Below are 15,686 nucleotides of genomic sequence, written 5' to 3' on the forward strand. Positions count from 1 at the left end.
CAAATAATGGAAATCGCCGAGTCCAAACATCGATTACGATTGTCCAGAACCTAAACATTACACAAAAAATCTTTTGGTACCATTTGAATTAGGCTGGATACTAAAAGTAATAATTAAAGAACTCAATTTCATGCAAAACTAACAGATTTCATTTTACTACCCTTAATATATGCGATATAAAGTCAACTGAAAGTTCAAAAATCTTTATATTATTGTAAGTATATGAGGACTAAAGGAAGTACTTACTCGGTTTTACCTACTTTTGACAGACAGGAAGAGATTTCTTCAGAGATTCATTAACATACATATTTCAGAGATTTACCGACATTTTCGGTATAAAGTTAGCCACAAGCACTGGGTTCCACATAAGTATTCGAGTAGTCTGTATCGTAAAAAGCCACTTGGACGGTCTATGAAAATTGTATGAAAATTTACATCAATCATTATATGGTATCTGTGTAGTATATAGACTCAAGAAAAGACTATTTTTAATGCGATAACTAACAAGTTTGGCAAGTTGGAAAGTATTTTTTAAGAAGTAATATTTTATTATCCAGCATATCAGCGATTTTCAAACTTTGTATTTTACTTCAAAATAGTTTTGTTGTAGTCTACGTCTTCAATGCCGCAAAAGTTCTTTCCAGCGAGTTTTCTTGAGATCCGAGGACAAGAAAAAGTCGCTAAGTCGTCAGATGTGATGAATTTGGTGGTTTGGGAAGCACTTCTATGCTAAAAACATGCAATTAAGCTACCGTTTTCGTTAATTTGTGATCTGATACATTATCTTGATGAGCAAACATTTTTCGGAAGTGTTAAAATAACGCTATATTTAGCCTCCGGTGTTGGTGCTTACCTGCTCTTGCTAGTTGACAATTTTTTTTTTAACGAATACAAAAATCCATTCATCGTGGTTCATTGTGTCGCTGATGTGATGGAGATATGTTTCAACTATTGATATGCGATATTCTTGTGTATTACTCCAATATGACTCAAATCAATACTCAGAATTATCAATGGTTTCAGCTTTGGGTTAGCCGCGCGTATAAATGCAATAGAATTTTAATTTTTCGCCAACACGCCCTAACCCTAGAGTATTGATAAGCCACTGAAATCCTTATAACTAAAAGTCTCGCCGAACAATGTATATTAAGTTTACGACGATGTTTGTAACTTCAAGAAAGAAACGTCGGACACTCTATAGTATATATATATAAAAGATAAGAGTGTAAGCTAAGTCGATTTAACCACTAAATTTTATACCTTTTCTCACCAAGAAGCTGCAGATTTGACAGAAGCCCCGATGTCGGACAACTATAGCATGTGGCTACCATACAAGTACAAACTGGCCGATCTAACTCAGATCCTAGAATAGAAAACTTTTTTTATTTGAATAGGTATCTTCACAAAAATTGGTATTAGTTAATATCCAAAGCATTGCTACAATATCCGTATAAAATATGAGGAGCGAAGGCAATGAAGCAATCTCTAAAGAAATTTTTGAGATTGAGTCCCACTACCATATAGCTGCCATGGAACTGACCGATCAAAATCAAATTCTTGCACTTGGAATCTTTTGTATTTGTGAAGTTGTTTTCTGATGTGTTTCAATATTAAAGTAACCATTGTTTGCTTTTGTTTCGATTTAAGGTATGATGTCGTGTCACGTGTTGGCTTTCAATGCTACTTTTCTTAATTTCTTTGTGTTTGTTTCCGACGCGCCTTTTTAGCTTTGTTTCTACTATTTCTTTTTCATTTTTACTTTGGTTTTCAATAGTGTTTTTTCTGTGGGGGTGTCGCTGTCCAAAGGATATATATATATTAATGGTTTCATTTTGAATTCGTTGAATTTAAACAGTCTGCAGGTATGCCTATTTTATGTTCTATATAACTATATTTAGCTGCATACAAACGCTCATTATCGAATATTATATTATCTAATATTGACGTTGATAATGATTTTTTTAGTAAATCACATAAAAGAAAGATTACGCGCCACCTTGGCGTATACACATCATTTATAGTGTGTCAAAAATAAATTTCAAGTTACCCATACGCACCGTTGTACCAAGCTTTCGTCAATTGTCGCTGCCTCCACTGCATTATTTGTTTGCATTGACACACTTCAATCAACAAAACAAACGTGATGTCTAAGGGTGAGAAAATATACAAAAATTCAGAGAATAAAAAATAAAAATTGACAAAATTTTGAGGAAAATCGTTTCAGAAACTTAAAAGCCACACCTGAAGCGCAGCGCAAGCCGAATGTAAGCAGTTTACATAGCTTCATATATGGTACATCTGTTATGATTGCTTATTTTTGTAGGTTAATTTGCTTCCGGAAATCAAAAAGTCAAGTTACTTTCATAAAGCATTTTTTTTTAGACCCAAATTGATGATTTCTGGTGAAGAGACATATTTTGATTTAACTCTGAAATTTAATTTATTTATTAGATTATATTTTTTAGGTCGAAAATAATGATTTCAAAATACAACAAATACATACATGCAAGCTTCATATTTCCATAAATAATTGTAGAATATAGCATAACAAAAATACTAACTTAGTTCCAACTTTATGGAATATACTCGTAGGTACAAAAAATGTATTGTCATAAATGGAAATTTCCGGTTAAGTCAAACATAATGTTAATGAGATTTGCATTTACAATTATCACACTCTTAGCAGATACATACAAGTACATGTATATACAAGTGTTATTAGGTTGGTGTCCGAACTGCTAACTGCGTTTCTAACCCAAAAAACTAATAGAAGAGAGCACAAGAAGCAAAGAGAGCACTAGCAGAAATTAGCAAAGATTTTCTGATGGACCTATCGTACATAGACAAGACAAACTTCTCCAACGTCACCATAGTTTCACCAATAGTGTTAATAATCTCTCCTCTGAGCTTGTATTTCTTGCAAGCAGTCCTTGTCCGATGATAGATTTCAAGCTGTATTGATGTCAACCCTTCCAAAAATAAATAATATAAAAAAATTATTAGACTTGTTAGGCTGTAGTCCCTAGCCCTTTTAAATTTATTTCATTTATTTCATTTGACCAAAAGTTGAAAAGTGGCAACTCTACTCAAAATTATTTTTTAATTGTAAGTCGTCTTGAGAACTTTTATACCCATATTGTAATAATTTTTTTACCTTGTCACTTAAGTTTATTTAAATTATTAAACAGGTGGCAACTCTGGAAAAATACTGTTTTCAACAGCAAAAATTCATAAAATCATTCAGCATAATTTCGTTTAATAATATTTTTTGATCTTATTAATTATTTTGAACAAAATTTTAAAACTGGTGGCAATCTTCTACATTTGTTACTTTGTACCCACTGTGTGTTTTTTCGAACAATACAAAAAAAAATACTTTCATTGGTGAAATATTATTTTTAAGTCACGCCAATTTATTTAAAATTCCAAAGGGGTGGCAACATTCAAAATTGTTTGCTTTGAACCACTCGTGTGTTTTTTTTTCGAAAAATACAAATATTTAAATTTGTCAATTATTATTTTTGGAGCAATTCATTACACTACGAGTGTGACGAAATTTCGTTGCATCTTGCTGAGGACGACTTGGCATAAGGCCACACTGTTAGGAAGAGATGTTCTCTGAATCTCATTAAGATAATTCACATATCGACCAATATGCGTGGTACAAAGGTTTAAAGTTCGAAAATCTTTACTTTGGGTATATGGGAGCTAGGGTACCCGATTTTACGCATTTTGAATCTACTGTCCAAACAGTATTATCGTGAAAAACACCATCTGAATTTCAATCTCTCTGATTAACCGATATTTCGGTAAAAATAGCCATAAGCACTGGGGTACACATATTCGGTACTTTGTAGCAACATGATAGCTTAGTTAAATGATCGATCCAAACAGGAATCTCACTTGGACAGCTTATAACGCCGGTCCGTTGTGGTACCTAGAAGTCCTACAAACTGATTATAAAGACCCTCATGAATCGACGAAGCGCTTTGAGCCGACGACAAATTTGTTGACGCAACTATTGTCAGTTTCGCCTATGTTTCCTGGTTTGACGAAGGTATGACTGCAGAAATGTTTCAACATCAGTCTTGCAAACGCTGGACAAAGCAGAAGGCTCTCCGCGAAATTTTTTGGCTCGAATTTATACAGTATATAGCCAGTCCTGCATTATACAGCGTTCCGTTATCTCCGATGTATACCAAAAGAATTTTCTTTTACTTTTCTGAGTTTCCAAAGGACAGGAGCTTTAAAGTTTAGTCCTACACATAGAGCTGAAGACCTCGATGAACTTATCGAACGCATCCGCGGATAGGATCGAGTCCTTGTCGGGCGCGGATTAAAGAGCTGATCAAAGGTTCCTGCAATAAAGGTCTTTATTTGTATTACTGAAGTTTCTATAAGTTCCGCATTCTGGGTGCAAAGCGTCTAAGTTATAACTTATGTATCTATGGTCAGAGAAGGTCGTCTAGAACTCTCCATTACGAAATCAAGGGAGTAACTTCTCTAGAGGTTTTTGCAACGTCAAGGACTTCCGCCCTGCTAATTCGCAAATAGAGAGGTTTCCACTGCATATAAAATCAAAAAGTTACTCACCTCTCGAATTTGTCGGCCAGAGCTTTCCTCAGCAGATTCGGTGGTGGCTCCACCTCCTCGTCATGCGGCATATAGGCAGCGACAAGCCAGAATTCTCCGCCACTCTATTTTAGCTTAGCGATGACGACATCTTCGCAACATGGTGGGAGCTTAAACAAATTTTCACGAGGAAATATTGTCCTATATTACGGCAAAAAGCAACACGCAGATGCCCACAAAATAACTACAATATCCGATTACTAATAAACTCTTAATTCCGTATTTTTATTCTACATTTTTGTTTTTTCTCTCTTTACCCGCCTTCAAGCAAACCCGAAACTCTTAAAGCGGCTTAGAAATTAATCACGAATGTGTCAATGTTGATCTAATTATAATCTGCTGTTGTCATTTAGAATGCATGTTTAACATATAAAGGAAACTCCAACCCGTTGCTAAAGTCAATTTCCTCACAACGCCTGCAAATATGCAAAGTTCTTTTACTTCATACATATATAAGTATATTGACCAATTGCTTACACACATACACACATGATATAGCCACTGCGCCCATTAAGTTCGCTCAACCGCAATATACTGGCAGTATGCCATTCGAATGTAGTTGCAACTGCATGTGTACTGACATATGTATGTGCAAACACACACACAAAAATGTACGCATACAACGCACAGAATGCAATTATTAGTGAGCCTGCATTGGCGCTGATGGAAAAGGTGAAAATCCGCACAAGTGAACACATTTGGCCCAAAAGCCAAATGCAGCACACAAACACGATGATGATTTTATATGTCATATACATATGTATGTGTGTGTGTGTTTTTGCGGGTCTGCGTATGCAGTTGGCAAGTGAATTAAGTGCCTGTTGATTGTTTTGGACCGAAAGGCAAGCACACTACACACACACACACATACAACTGATTGCCATTGGAGCCAATGATGACATGTGTTTAACGAATGTATATAATCTTATTCCAACCTCTTGGAATTAAATCACACTCACCACTTCCTTTGTGTTAAAAATGCAACAGTTTTATTAATTTTTTGTTTTAAAATATTAAACGCCACTCAATAAAACCAAAACACTTGCGACGCAGCGCAAAGAAAAGGTATAAAAAAATGTAAATGTGTACAGAGAAAAAATGGATTGTCCGGCTCAGGTCCGCTGATGTATTATATTGCGACGGGAATACAACGTTGACGAGGTGTCCGCTTCGACTTCGATACGCAAAAGAGAGCCGCCGCTTCGAGTGTCCGTGGTTTTTGTTGATGGTTGGTGGGGTGATCGCCTAGTGTGTTGTGTATCCTGGGTGGTAGTGTCGTTCTGTGAGGTGTATGTTGCGTGAGGTGAGGTGGTGAATGTTGCGAGAGGTGATGTGGTGAATGTTGCGTGTCAGTGATGTGTGAGGTGTGTTGGTGTAGGTTTTCGGGACGACGTAGGCTCATTTAGCCATCCCGGCCCCCCTAGGCGAATATTAGCCTAGCAGACGCTGAAGTTGTTGCAGCGTGTAGACGACGCTGCTCAGCCCAGTGGCACGGCGGGGTTGTGGCCTAAGCTGACTACGGCGCGTAATTGCGTTGTGGCGTGGGCGCCAGGAACGTGGCTCCGGAGGGGGTGCCGATCGGCGGGGTCGTGCTGATGCCTGCCTTGGGAGTCGCCTGACTACGCCGCGGCGATGGGAGGCAGTTAGTCGACCATTGTCGCGCCTCGCGGTACGGTGAAGGAGTGTGTGATGTTGCTCACCGCACATCTGACAAAGCCCCCTTGACTCACATGCGGTTGTTGCATGGGTGTGCGCCAGACAATTCAGGCAGTGTCCATGTGCCTGGGCGATTTGCTGTCGTTGGACTGGTGGCATACCTTTAAATATGCCGCAATGTTGCAACCGGTGTGGGCGACGACATAGCGGGCATCGGAGGCGGTGCTGCTCCGCGGACAGCGATGTTGACGGGGGTAGTGGCCGCGTGCCACTACTTGGAGCGATTGGAGGGGCTGTGGTAGCCGTAGTTCGGGGTGCAGGATTTGCCCCAGGGCGTGGCACATTAACGGCCGAACGTATTGCTGGCGTTGGTGTTGGTGCATTTCCGTCCATAATGATCTATATGGGAAAAAAGTTATTTAGATTATAAGTTTGTCGCATGCTTGTGTTGGAAATTTGGGCCACGTTAAGTGGCATAAATGGGTCGTTGGTTCGATCGACCTTTTACCGGATTTAGGTTTTTTTTTGATTTATTAATTTTAGCGGTTTTTGGTTCTTATCGGGTTATTATTTACGTTTGTTCGGTATTATCGGCTGTGGGTAAAAAGCATAGCTTTACGAGCGGTCTAGTTAGTGTTCCGGTTTGCGTACGGAGATCGACTACTCGGATGTGACCGTCGGAACCATGGTGAAGGTTTTCTATGCGGCCAAGCCGCCATTCGGTAGGGGGGAGACAATCATCGTGTACTAGCACGCAATCTCCAAGCTTCGGCGCCTTTTCTGGAGCTTTCCAGCGGTACCTCTTGTGGAGGTCCTTTAGATAATCTTCTTTCCATCGGCGGCTAAAATTGTGATGGAGAATTTTGATTCTTTCCCATCGGTTTAATAAGGATAGCGACTCCACGTCTGGCTCAGGTATGGCCAGAATGGGTGCTCCTTTGAGAAAATGCCCAGGAGTTAGGGCGGTGAAATCGGAGGGATCTTGCGAGAGGATTGTGATTGGCCGTGAATTGAGTACGGCTTCAATTCGAATTAATAAGGTCGAGAATTCTTCATAATTAAACTTGTAGTTTCCAGCTACTTTTTTGAAGTGGGATTTGAAGCTTTTTACAGCTGATTCCCATAAACCACCCATATGAGGAGCGCTTGGGGGGATAAACTGCCAATTAATGCCTTGGGGTGCGTACTTCTGTACAATCTCAGGTGAGACTTGTTTGATAAAGTCCACAAACTGTTTCTCAGTGGCTCTTTTGGCTCCAATAAACGTTTTGCCGTTGTCACTCATTATTTTTGAGGGAAAACCACGCCGTCCGACGAAGCGAGCGAATGCCGCGAGAAAAGCCTCTGTCGTCAGATTTGTACATAGCTCAAGGTGAACAGCTTTTGTCGTAAAACAAACAAAAACTGCCACATAGCCTTTCATTAAAGTGGGAGATCTTAACATTGAAGCCTTTATCTGGAAAGGCCCAGCAAAATCGACACCTGTTGTTGTAAAGGGCAGAGCAAAATTGCAGCGTTCAGGTGGAAGTGCTGCCATTATCTGCGTTCGCATTTTTTGCTTGTACGTTGTGCAAACTTTGCACATGTAAATGCACTTCTTTATTTGAGGCTTAAGTCGGGGAATATAAAACTCTTGGCGGACTATTTGTTGCATGAGGCGGTGCTCGGCGTGTAGCATCAGTATGTGGACATAATGCAGATATAATGTGGCAAGCCGTGCTTTTTCTGGTATGATTATGGGGTGTCGTTCGTTGTATGTCAGGCTAGAGTTGACAAGCCGACCATTCGCACGAAGCAAACCCTTTGTGTCCAGAAATGGATTTAATACTAAAAGTGAGCTCTTTTTATCGATTGGCTTCGAATCTTTTAGCAATGATATTTCTCGGCTGAAGTAGCGCGCTTGAGTAGATGCGATAAGAGCGCCTTTTGCTTTTTGTAAGTGAAGGTGCGTTAATGTATCGCATTGGGGGTATATTGGAGGTGTTCCGGTAACTTTAGTTTTGAGCTGCTCTATAAATTTGATCATGTAGGCAACTACTCTGAGGGCTCGGGGGAACGATGAGAATCGCTCAAGGATGTCAGTATCATCCGATGTTGCATGAAAAGAGTCGATTTTTCGACTTTCTGGGGCAATTATATTGCGCATGGGCGCTTGTGGCCAAGAATCGGGAGATTCTGTTAACCAGCGGGGGCCATTCCACCAGAGTGTGTTGGTGGCAAGAGGCAGGGGTTTGCACCCTCTTGTACCTAGATCAGCAGGATTATCAGCACTGGCCACATGTCGCCAAGTGGCTGATCCTACTAGGTCAAGGATTTGAGACGTTCGATTGGAAATATACGTCTTCCATGCATGTGGTGGTTTTTCTAACCATGCTAATACGATTTCGGAATCGGACCATAGATATAATTTATATTGTGCCATGTTTAAATGCGTTTGTATAATGGACACTAGTTTGGCTAGTAATAGCGCTCCACATAGTTCAAGTCGTGGTAGACTTATTGTTTTTAGCGGAGCTACTTTTGCTTTTGCTACTAGTAAGTGGCTTGTGGTCGCAGTGTCGCTTTGTGTGCGAACATATATAGTTGCGCAATATGCCTTTTCAGAAGCGTCACAGAAGCCGTGTAGTTCGACTTTGTGCTCTGGGGCATAATTTACCCATCGTGGGATTTGTATCTGTGAGATATCGTTTAGATTGTTTGCAAACTGGGACCACTTTTCTAAACGAAGTGGTTTTACTTGTTCGTCCCAGTCGGTTCCATCTAGCCATAATTCTTGTATTAGAATTTTGGCTTGTATCATAACTGGCGAAAGCCATCCTGCGGGGTCGAAAAGTTTCGCCACAGAGGATAGAATTTGTCGCTTCGTTATGGCGGATAATGCAGATATTGACTCTGTAGTGTATGAAAACTGGTCAGATATCGCATTCCATTGGATCCCCAGAGTTTTTGTTGTACTTTCCTTTTCGAATTTAAGGAAATTAGTATCTAACAAATTTTCATTTGGTATATTTTTTAGAATGTTAGGGTGGTTCGCCGTTATTTTTTTCAACGGAAACCCTGCGGTATTGAGGGCCTTTACCACTTGTGATAGTGACTCGTATGCTTGTGGAAGACTGTGACTTCCAGACAGGATATCGTCTACATACGTTTGAGTTTTTAACACCTGGGTAGCCAGAGGAAATTCTGACTTGGTGTTTTCTGCCAATTCGTGCAGTGTTCGAATGGCTAAATATGGAGCACAGTTGACGCCAAAGGTAACTGTTTTCAATTTATAGTCGCAAAGTGGACTATTGGGAGATTTTCGGAAAATAATTCGCTGAAAATCTTGATCGTCTTTATGTACGACTATTTGTCTATACATTTTTTCGACGTCTCCGTTAAATACGTATTTGAATATACGCCAATTTAAAATGAGTAGCATTAAATCTGGTTGGAGCGTGGGTCCCGTAAATAGAATATCATTTAGGGAATTCCCCGAGCTAGTAGATCTTGATGCATTAAAGACAACTCTTACTTTAGTTGTTTTTTTGTCTGGCTTTACTACTGCGTGATGAGGCAAGTAAAATGAGTAATATTTGCCATTTACGATTTTTTCGCATGGGCTTACTTCCTCCATGTGGTCTAAATGGAGGTATTCTTCCAACACGCCATCGTATTCTGGCTTAAGCTCACCTTTTTTAAGTAAGTTTTTTTCCATACTTAAAAACTGCTGTATAGCAGAGGTGCGAGAGTGACCTAAGGCGATTGTGTTGGGAAATTGTTGTTTTAGTGGTAGTCGTACGACATACCGACCATTATCTGATCTAGTAGTTGTGGCCTTGTAAAAGTCTTCACAATACTGATCTTCAGGGGTTGTGATTGATATGGGGGGGAGTTCTTCTAACTCCCAAAATTTTTTCAATTGTGAATTGAGGTATTCGTTTGAGATTTCCTCAACCTGAGTGGTCATGGTGGTAACTGGTTCCGAAACTAGTCCACTTAGGATCCACCCAAAAATAGTATTTTGTGCCAGAAGTGTATTTGAAATTTTCTCAATACCTTCGAGTATAATCTGTGGTATGAGATCGCTTCCTAATAGAAGGTCTATTTGAGCGGGAGTGTTGCAGTTGGGATCTGCTAGCTTTAGGTGTGAAACCTTTTGCCAATGATTGCTATTTATGTGATAGCTTGGAAGCATATTTGTAAGTTGCGGTAAGACTATAGCTTCTGCTTGTATGTGCTTATCCGCTTGGGGGGAAATTAAGGTAATGGAGCAGATTTTATTAGAGTTTTGAACTACTTTTCCGCCCATTCCTGTAATTTCAAAATTGGCTAGTTTTGTTGGCAGTTGAAGCCTATTTTGAGCCCTAGACGCTATGAAGGATCGTTGTGATCCTTGGTCTATTAAGGCCCTAAGTTTAAACAGTTCTCCTCGGTGTTCGATGGAGACGACTGCTGTGGGTAGTAGTACTCTACTTTGATTTTCGCTGTGTAGCGTTTGGGTTTTTAATGCCTTTGAGCAGCATGGTGCTTCTTGGCAATTTTCGGGATTTCGCACTTCGGGATTTGCTGTTGCAACTAAACCCGTGGCTCTTTTTGTATTTGCGCTGTTTGGGGGTGAGCATCCGGCTCGAAGGACCATATATAATCTTATTCCAACCTCTTGGAATTAAATCACACTCACCACTTCCTTTGTGTTAAAAATGCAACAGTTTTATTAATTTTTTGTTTTAAAATATTAAACGCCACTCAATAAAACCAAAACACTTGCGACGCAGCGCAAAGAAAAGGTATAAAAAAATGTAAATGTGTACAGAGAAAAAATGGATTGTCCGGCTCAGGTCCGCTGATGTATTATATTGCGACGGGAATACAACGTTGACGAGGTGTCCGCTTCGACTTCGATACGCAAAAGAGAGCCGCCGCTTCGAGTGTCCGTGGTTTTTGTTGATGGTTGGTGGGGTGATCGCCTAGTGTGTTGTGTATCCTGGGTGGTAGTGTCGTTCTGTGAGGTGTATGTTGCGTGAGGTGAGGTGGTGAATGTTGCGAGAGGTGATGTGGTGAATGTTGCGTGTCAGTGATGTGTGAGGTGTGTTGGTGTAGGTTTTCGGGACGACGTAGGCTCATTTAGCCAGAATGCTTCCCCAGGCATACACACACAAGCATGTATTTATTAACCGCATACCCGCATGTATACATACATATATATGTTTATATTTGCATTTATTTCGTTGGCTGCATTTATTTTTGTTTATTTATTTATATTTATACCCAGAACAGCGTAGATAAAGTTTGCCACCATGTTTGTAGCCCCAAAAAAAAAAACGTCGTAGGCCTTATAAAAATATATATATATCAGCGTGACAAGCTGAGTTAATTTGGTCATTTACGCCCGCCCGTCTGTATATACGCGAGCTAGTCACACAGTTTCTGAGACATCGGTCTGAAAGTTTGCACACGTCCTTTTCTCCCCAAGAGGCTGCTCAGCACCGCCGATATCGCACTACTATAGCATACGAGTATAGCTGTCATTCAAACTGAACAATCAATATTAAATTCTTGTATGGAAAACTTTTTAATTTGTTAAGATATCTTAACAAAATCTGGCGTGGAATATTTTTCAAAGCAACGCTACAAGATTCGAAGAAATTTTCCAGATCGGATTACTATAACATATAGCTGCCATACAAACTGAATGAACAAAATCAAATTTTTGTATTGAAATTGTATATTTGTAAGGGTATTAGAGCTTTGCTGCAACCGAAATTAACGTTTTTTGCTTTTGTATTTATATTTATATTTGTTGTCGTATTTGTATTTGCTTTTACATTAGCACCACATTTAGTGCACTAATTAATTCTTTGTGCGTGACGCTGGCACTGGCAGTCGAAATTCGTGTTGTTCAATCAAATAAATGTTTATATGAAACGGCTGGTTTTTTTTCTTTTTCATATTTTATGAATAGTTGCTTGCTTTAATGGCTATAATGCGCGTGTGTGTGTGTGCGCTTATTGCCTTTTTGCATACATTAAGCCGCCTCGCATTTGAAATTTCCGCTTGGCCTATTAGCATGTTTATGGCTGTCATAAATACTTATGCGCATGAGTCCATGTATATGTGTATTTGTGTGGATGTTTATGTATTTGTGTGTGTGTTGTGAGTTTATTAGGCGCGCACATACCAGCTGGCAATCCATTAATTTGCCTCGATACCTCAGTTATGACTATGGTGATATGAGTTTATGCCAGGTAATTAAATGAACTGAAGTAGGAAAATAGCAACTTTTGGTGACACACATACACATACATACACACCAACATGTGTGTATACGTAGAAAGTGTCCAGCCATAAGTTTCAATAGAAATAATGCATTAATTATTGCATTTAGAAATTTGTATAATAGATTTGTATGAAAACATATATATTTTTGTGGATAGTTTGTGAGTATTTTTATGTCCTCTTAAAAGTGTACTAAGTTTGCCACCCAGAAGGAAACGTCAGAGACCCTAAAAAATATATATATATAATTAAATATATAAATGATCCTTGTCGATTTAACCATGCCAAGATCTGTCCGTCAAGTCCCTCAGCTTTTTAGATAACGATCCGAAATTTTATAAAGATCTTTTTCTCCACAAGAAGCTGCTCATTTGACGGAACCGTCAATATCGTACTACTATAGCATATAGCTGCTATACAAACTGTACAATCGAAATGATGCCTTTGTATGGAAAAATTTTTTATTTAACAAGATATCTTCATGAAATTTGGCATGAATTATTACCGTATCATTTAATCTCCGAACATATTGTTTAGATCCAACTACTATAGCATATAGCTACCATACAAACTAGGCGATCCAAATCAAACTTGCTGCAAACAAGTCTTTCTAGCTCATCTTTATACACGGTGAAATTAATGAAATCATATAATTACCACACCCAACTCTTATATAACGAGTATGTTGAAAATTATTTAACGTTTTTTAATTCGCTAAAAAAAGTTCATATGATTCTTTTTACAGTATAAAAATCAAGCACAAATCAAGCCGAAAGCGAATCTTATCGAATAACTTATCAAGCACCTTGCTAATGAGTTTGTGAACCACAGTGCCTATGATTGCTTTTTACCGAAAATATCGTTCAATCTGTAATATCTATTATTGAAATTCGGAAAACATCTTTTCCGGATAATAATGTGAGCTTTCGTCAAAATCGGGTAAAATCGGATCAATACCGCCTCTATCCGCCATATACCCAATATGAAGATGTTCAAATTTCCGGTTGACTTTATATACAATATATATACCGTATATATCGGTCAATGTGGGATTTAGCTGAATGAATCGCAGAGCGTTTCTCTCTAATAACAGAGTATCTTTGTGCTTAAAATAAAAAACAAAAGAAATCGGATCAATACTTCCCCTGAACACGATATACCTACCGATTGGTTTTATACCATATATATCGATCAATATATAAGATAATATCGAGTTTTCCAATAGGGTTGCTATGATTTCTAAGTGTCGTTTTTTTTGTTGTATTCAGTAATGTTTACAATTTCATCATGGAAAGATATACGCAAGAACAACGTTTACAAAATTTTAATTTTACTATCAAAATAATTGTTCTCCAATTGCAACTTTTCGTCTTCTCCGATGAGACTCACGTTCATCTGAGTGGTGTGGTATAAACAAAACTGTCGATTCTGGTGCGAAGAAAATCCACAAATTATTCATGAACAACCATTACATTCACCTAAATTGACTGTTTGGTGTGGTTTTTGGTCTGGTGGAATTATCGGTCCGTACTTCTTTCGAAATGAAGCTGGTGACACGATTACTGTCAATTGGAAGCAGTAAAGATCGAAGATAACCAAATTTTTATGGCCGCAATCGGTAGAAGTTGATCTTCAAAGGATCTGGTTGCAACAAGACAGCACGTGCAACAACCGAGTTATTGTAAGAAAAGTTTGGAGATTCGATAATTTCAAGAAAATTTCTTGGGAACTCTAGGCTCTGGAAGGAATTGACCCCGCCTGGCTTAGTGCTCTGCAACAATTTGTAATGTATATAATATCAATAAATTGATGGATTAGAGGATCAATTTTGAATGTTATTTTGATAGTTATAACTAGTAAAAAAACTTAATAATAAGCGACCAGAGGTATGGCGAAAAAATAATGGCTATTGTATCCGCTTTGTATTTTATACTATCCTATCGCTGAAAAGAATATGTACATATGTTAAGTTCCGAAGCTTGTGACACGCTTTTATATGCCAGTGAAAGCTTAAAACAACCGTTGTTTTATTATGGAACATAGGATAAAACTTGTAGACAAGCTACAATATTAATTCTGATTAGACACCAACGGCACTTGCTATACGAACTAAGAATCAATTAACTTGTTATATTTTCTGAGTTATTCAAGCAAACTGTAGATCGATCTAAAACAATTTACCATCATACCTCAAGCTTTGGGGTTTTCAAAAAAAAAAAAACCTGGAAATATTGTTTACCTCTGATTAAATAAAATATATGTACATTAATGTACTTTAAAAAGCGCCGATTAATTTTGAAAATTTTTAGATTGCCCTGTTCCCGTAGCCGATTTTCAGGAGATTCTCCTTCGATAAAAGGCGCCTAGCAGTGCGGAAGATTTTTTTGCTTAAAACTATCTGAAATCCGAAAACGCAAAACTTTATTATTATTATGAATGTACACAAAAAATTATCGAAAGACTCGTTAAAATTTTGATTTGTTACAAAGTAGCGGCTACCCTAAAAAAATAGTTTTTTGTGAATAAATTTACAATCCAAAGTGAATTAAAAAATCGAAATTATTCAAAATTTTTATAACTTCGTTGAGTACCTACAGTTATATCTAAGAAGGTCGTGTGGAAGTTTTAAGCCGATCGGTTCAGACACATCGGAGATATTTGACCTGAAAACAGCGTTTCGAGTAAAATGCATTTAAATTTTAAAGAGCCGATAACACTAAGCTAAAACCAAAAATTTTTTCTAATGCACTCATATATCCGAAACTACTTGCCAGATCAACTGCTCAGAGAATATATACAAATATATGTACTTTCGCACTATATGCAAATATTCTTTATCTTAGACTGGCTTAACCTCTTAAATCCTGCTATATGCACAATCATCTATCGCCACTACCAACACTTTAGTAACTCTTTTTTAAGCTTAAACTTGGTAAACAAAATGTGTCACTTTATTTCCGTTATTTGGTGCGTTTCTGTACTGTGTTTTCAGCCTAATTATTATATATCATATATAGCGCAGCAAATGGCGATAGTGAAAACAGAAACCGCATACATTATCGTTAATCGTTATTTCATAGAATACTGAACTTCAGTTGTGTCTTCTAGCATTGTGTTTGCACTAATATTGTATGCTGCCG

At 38.3% G+C, this 15,686-nt stretch overlaps 2 protein-coding genes across 3 annotated transcripts in view; one reads left to right on the top strand and one right to left on the bottom strand.

The window, feature by feature from the left end:
- Positions 1 to 15,686, top strand: part of Lar (tyrosine-protein phosphatase Lar) — a 781,775-nt gene that overhangs the window by 28,939 nt on the left and 737,150 nt on the right. The gene's annotated exons all lie outside the window — the stretch shown is intronic.
- Positions 5,572 to 6,693, bottom strand: LOC138856315 (uncharacterized). Its single transcript, XM_070107006.1, has one exon. It carries the CDS (start codon positions 6,679 to 6,681, stop codon positions 6,064 to 6,066), a length of 618 nt encoding a protein of 205 aa, XP_069963107.1. The 5' UTR covers positions 6,682 to 6,693; the 3' UTR covers positions 5,572 to 6,063.

The sequence above is a fragment of the Bactrocera oleae genome, chromosome 3 (assembly GCF_042242935.1).
Source record: "Bactrocera oleae isolate idBacOlea1 chromosome 3, idBacOlea1, whole genome shotgun sequence".
NCBI classification, from domain to species: Eukaryota; Metazoa; Arthropoda; class Insecta; order Diptera; family Tephritidae; genus Bactrocera; species Bactrocera oleae.

Bases quoted from the DNA above. Each gene is read 5' to 3' on its own strand.
- LOC138856315 (XM_070107006.1), bottom strand. From the start codon at position 6,681: ATGGACGGAAATGCACCAACACCAACGCCAGCAATACGTTCGGCCGTT.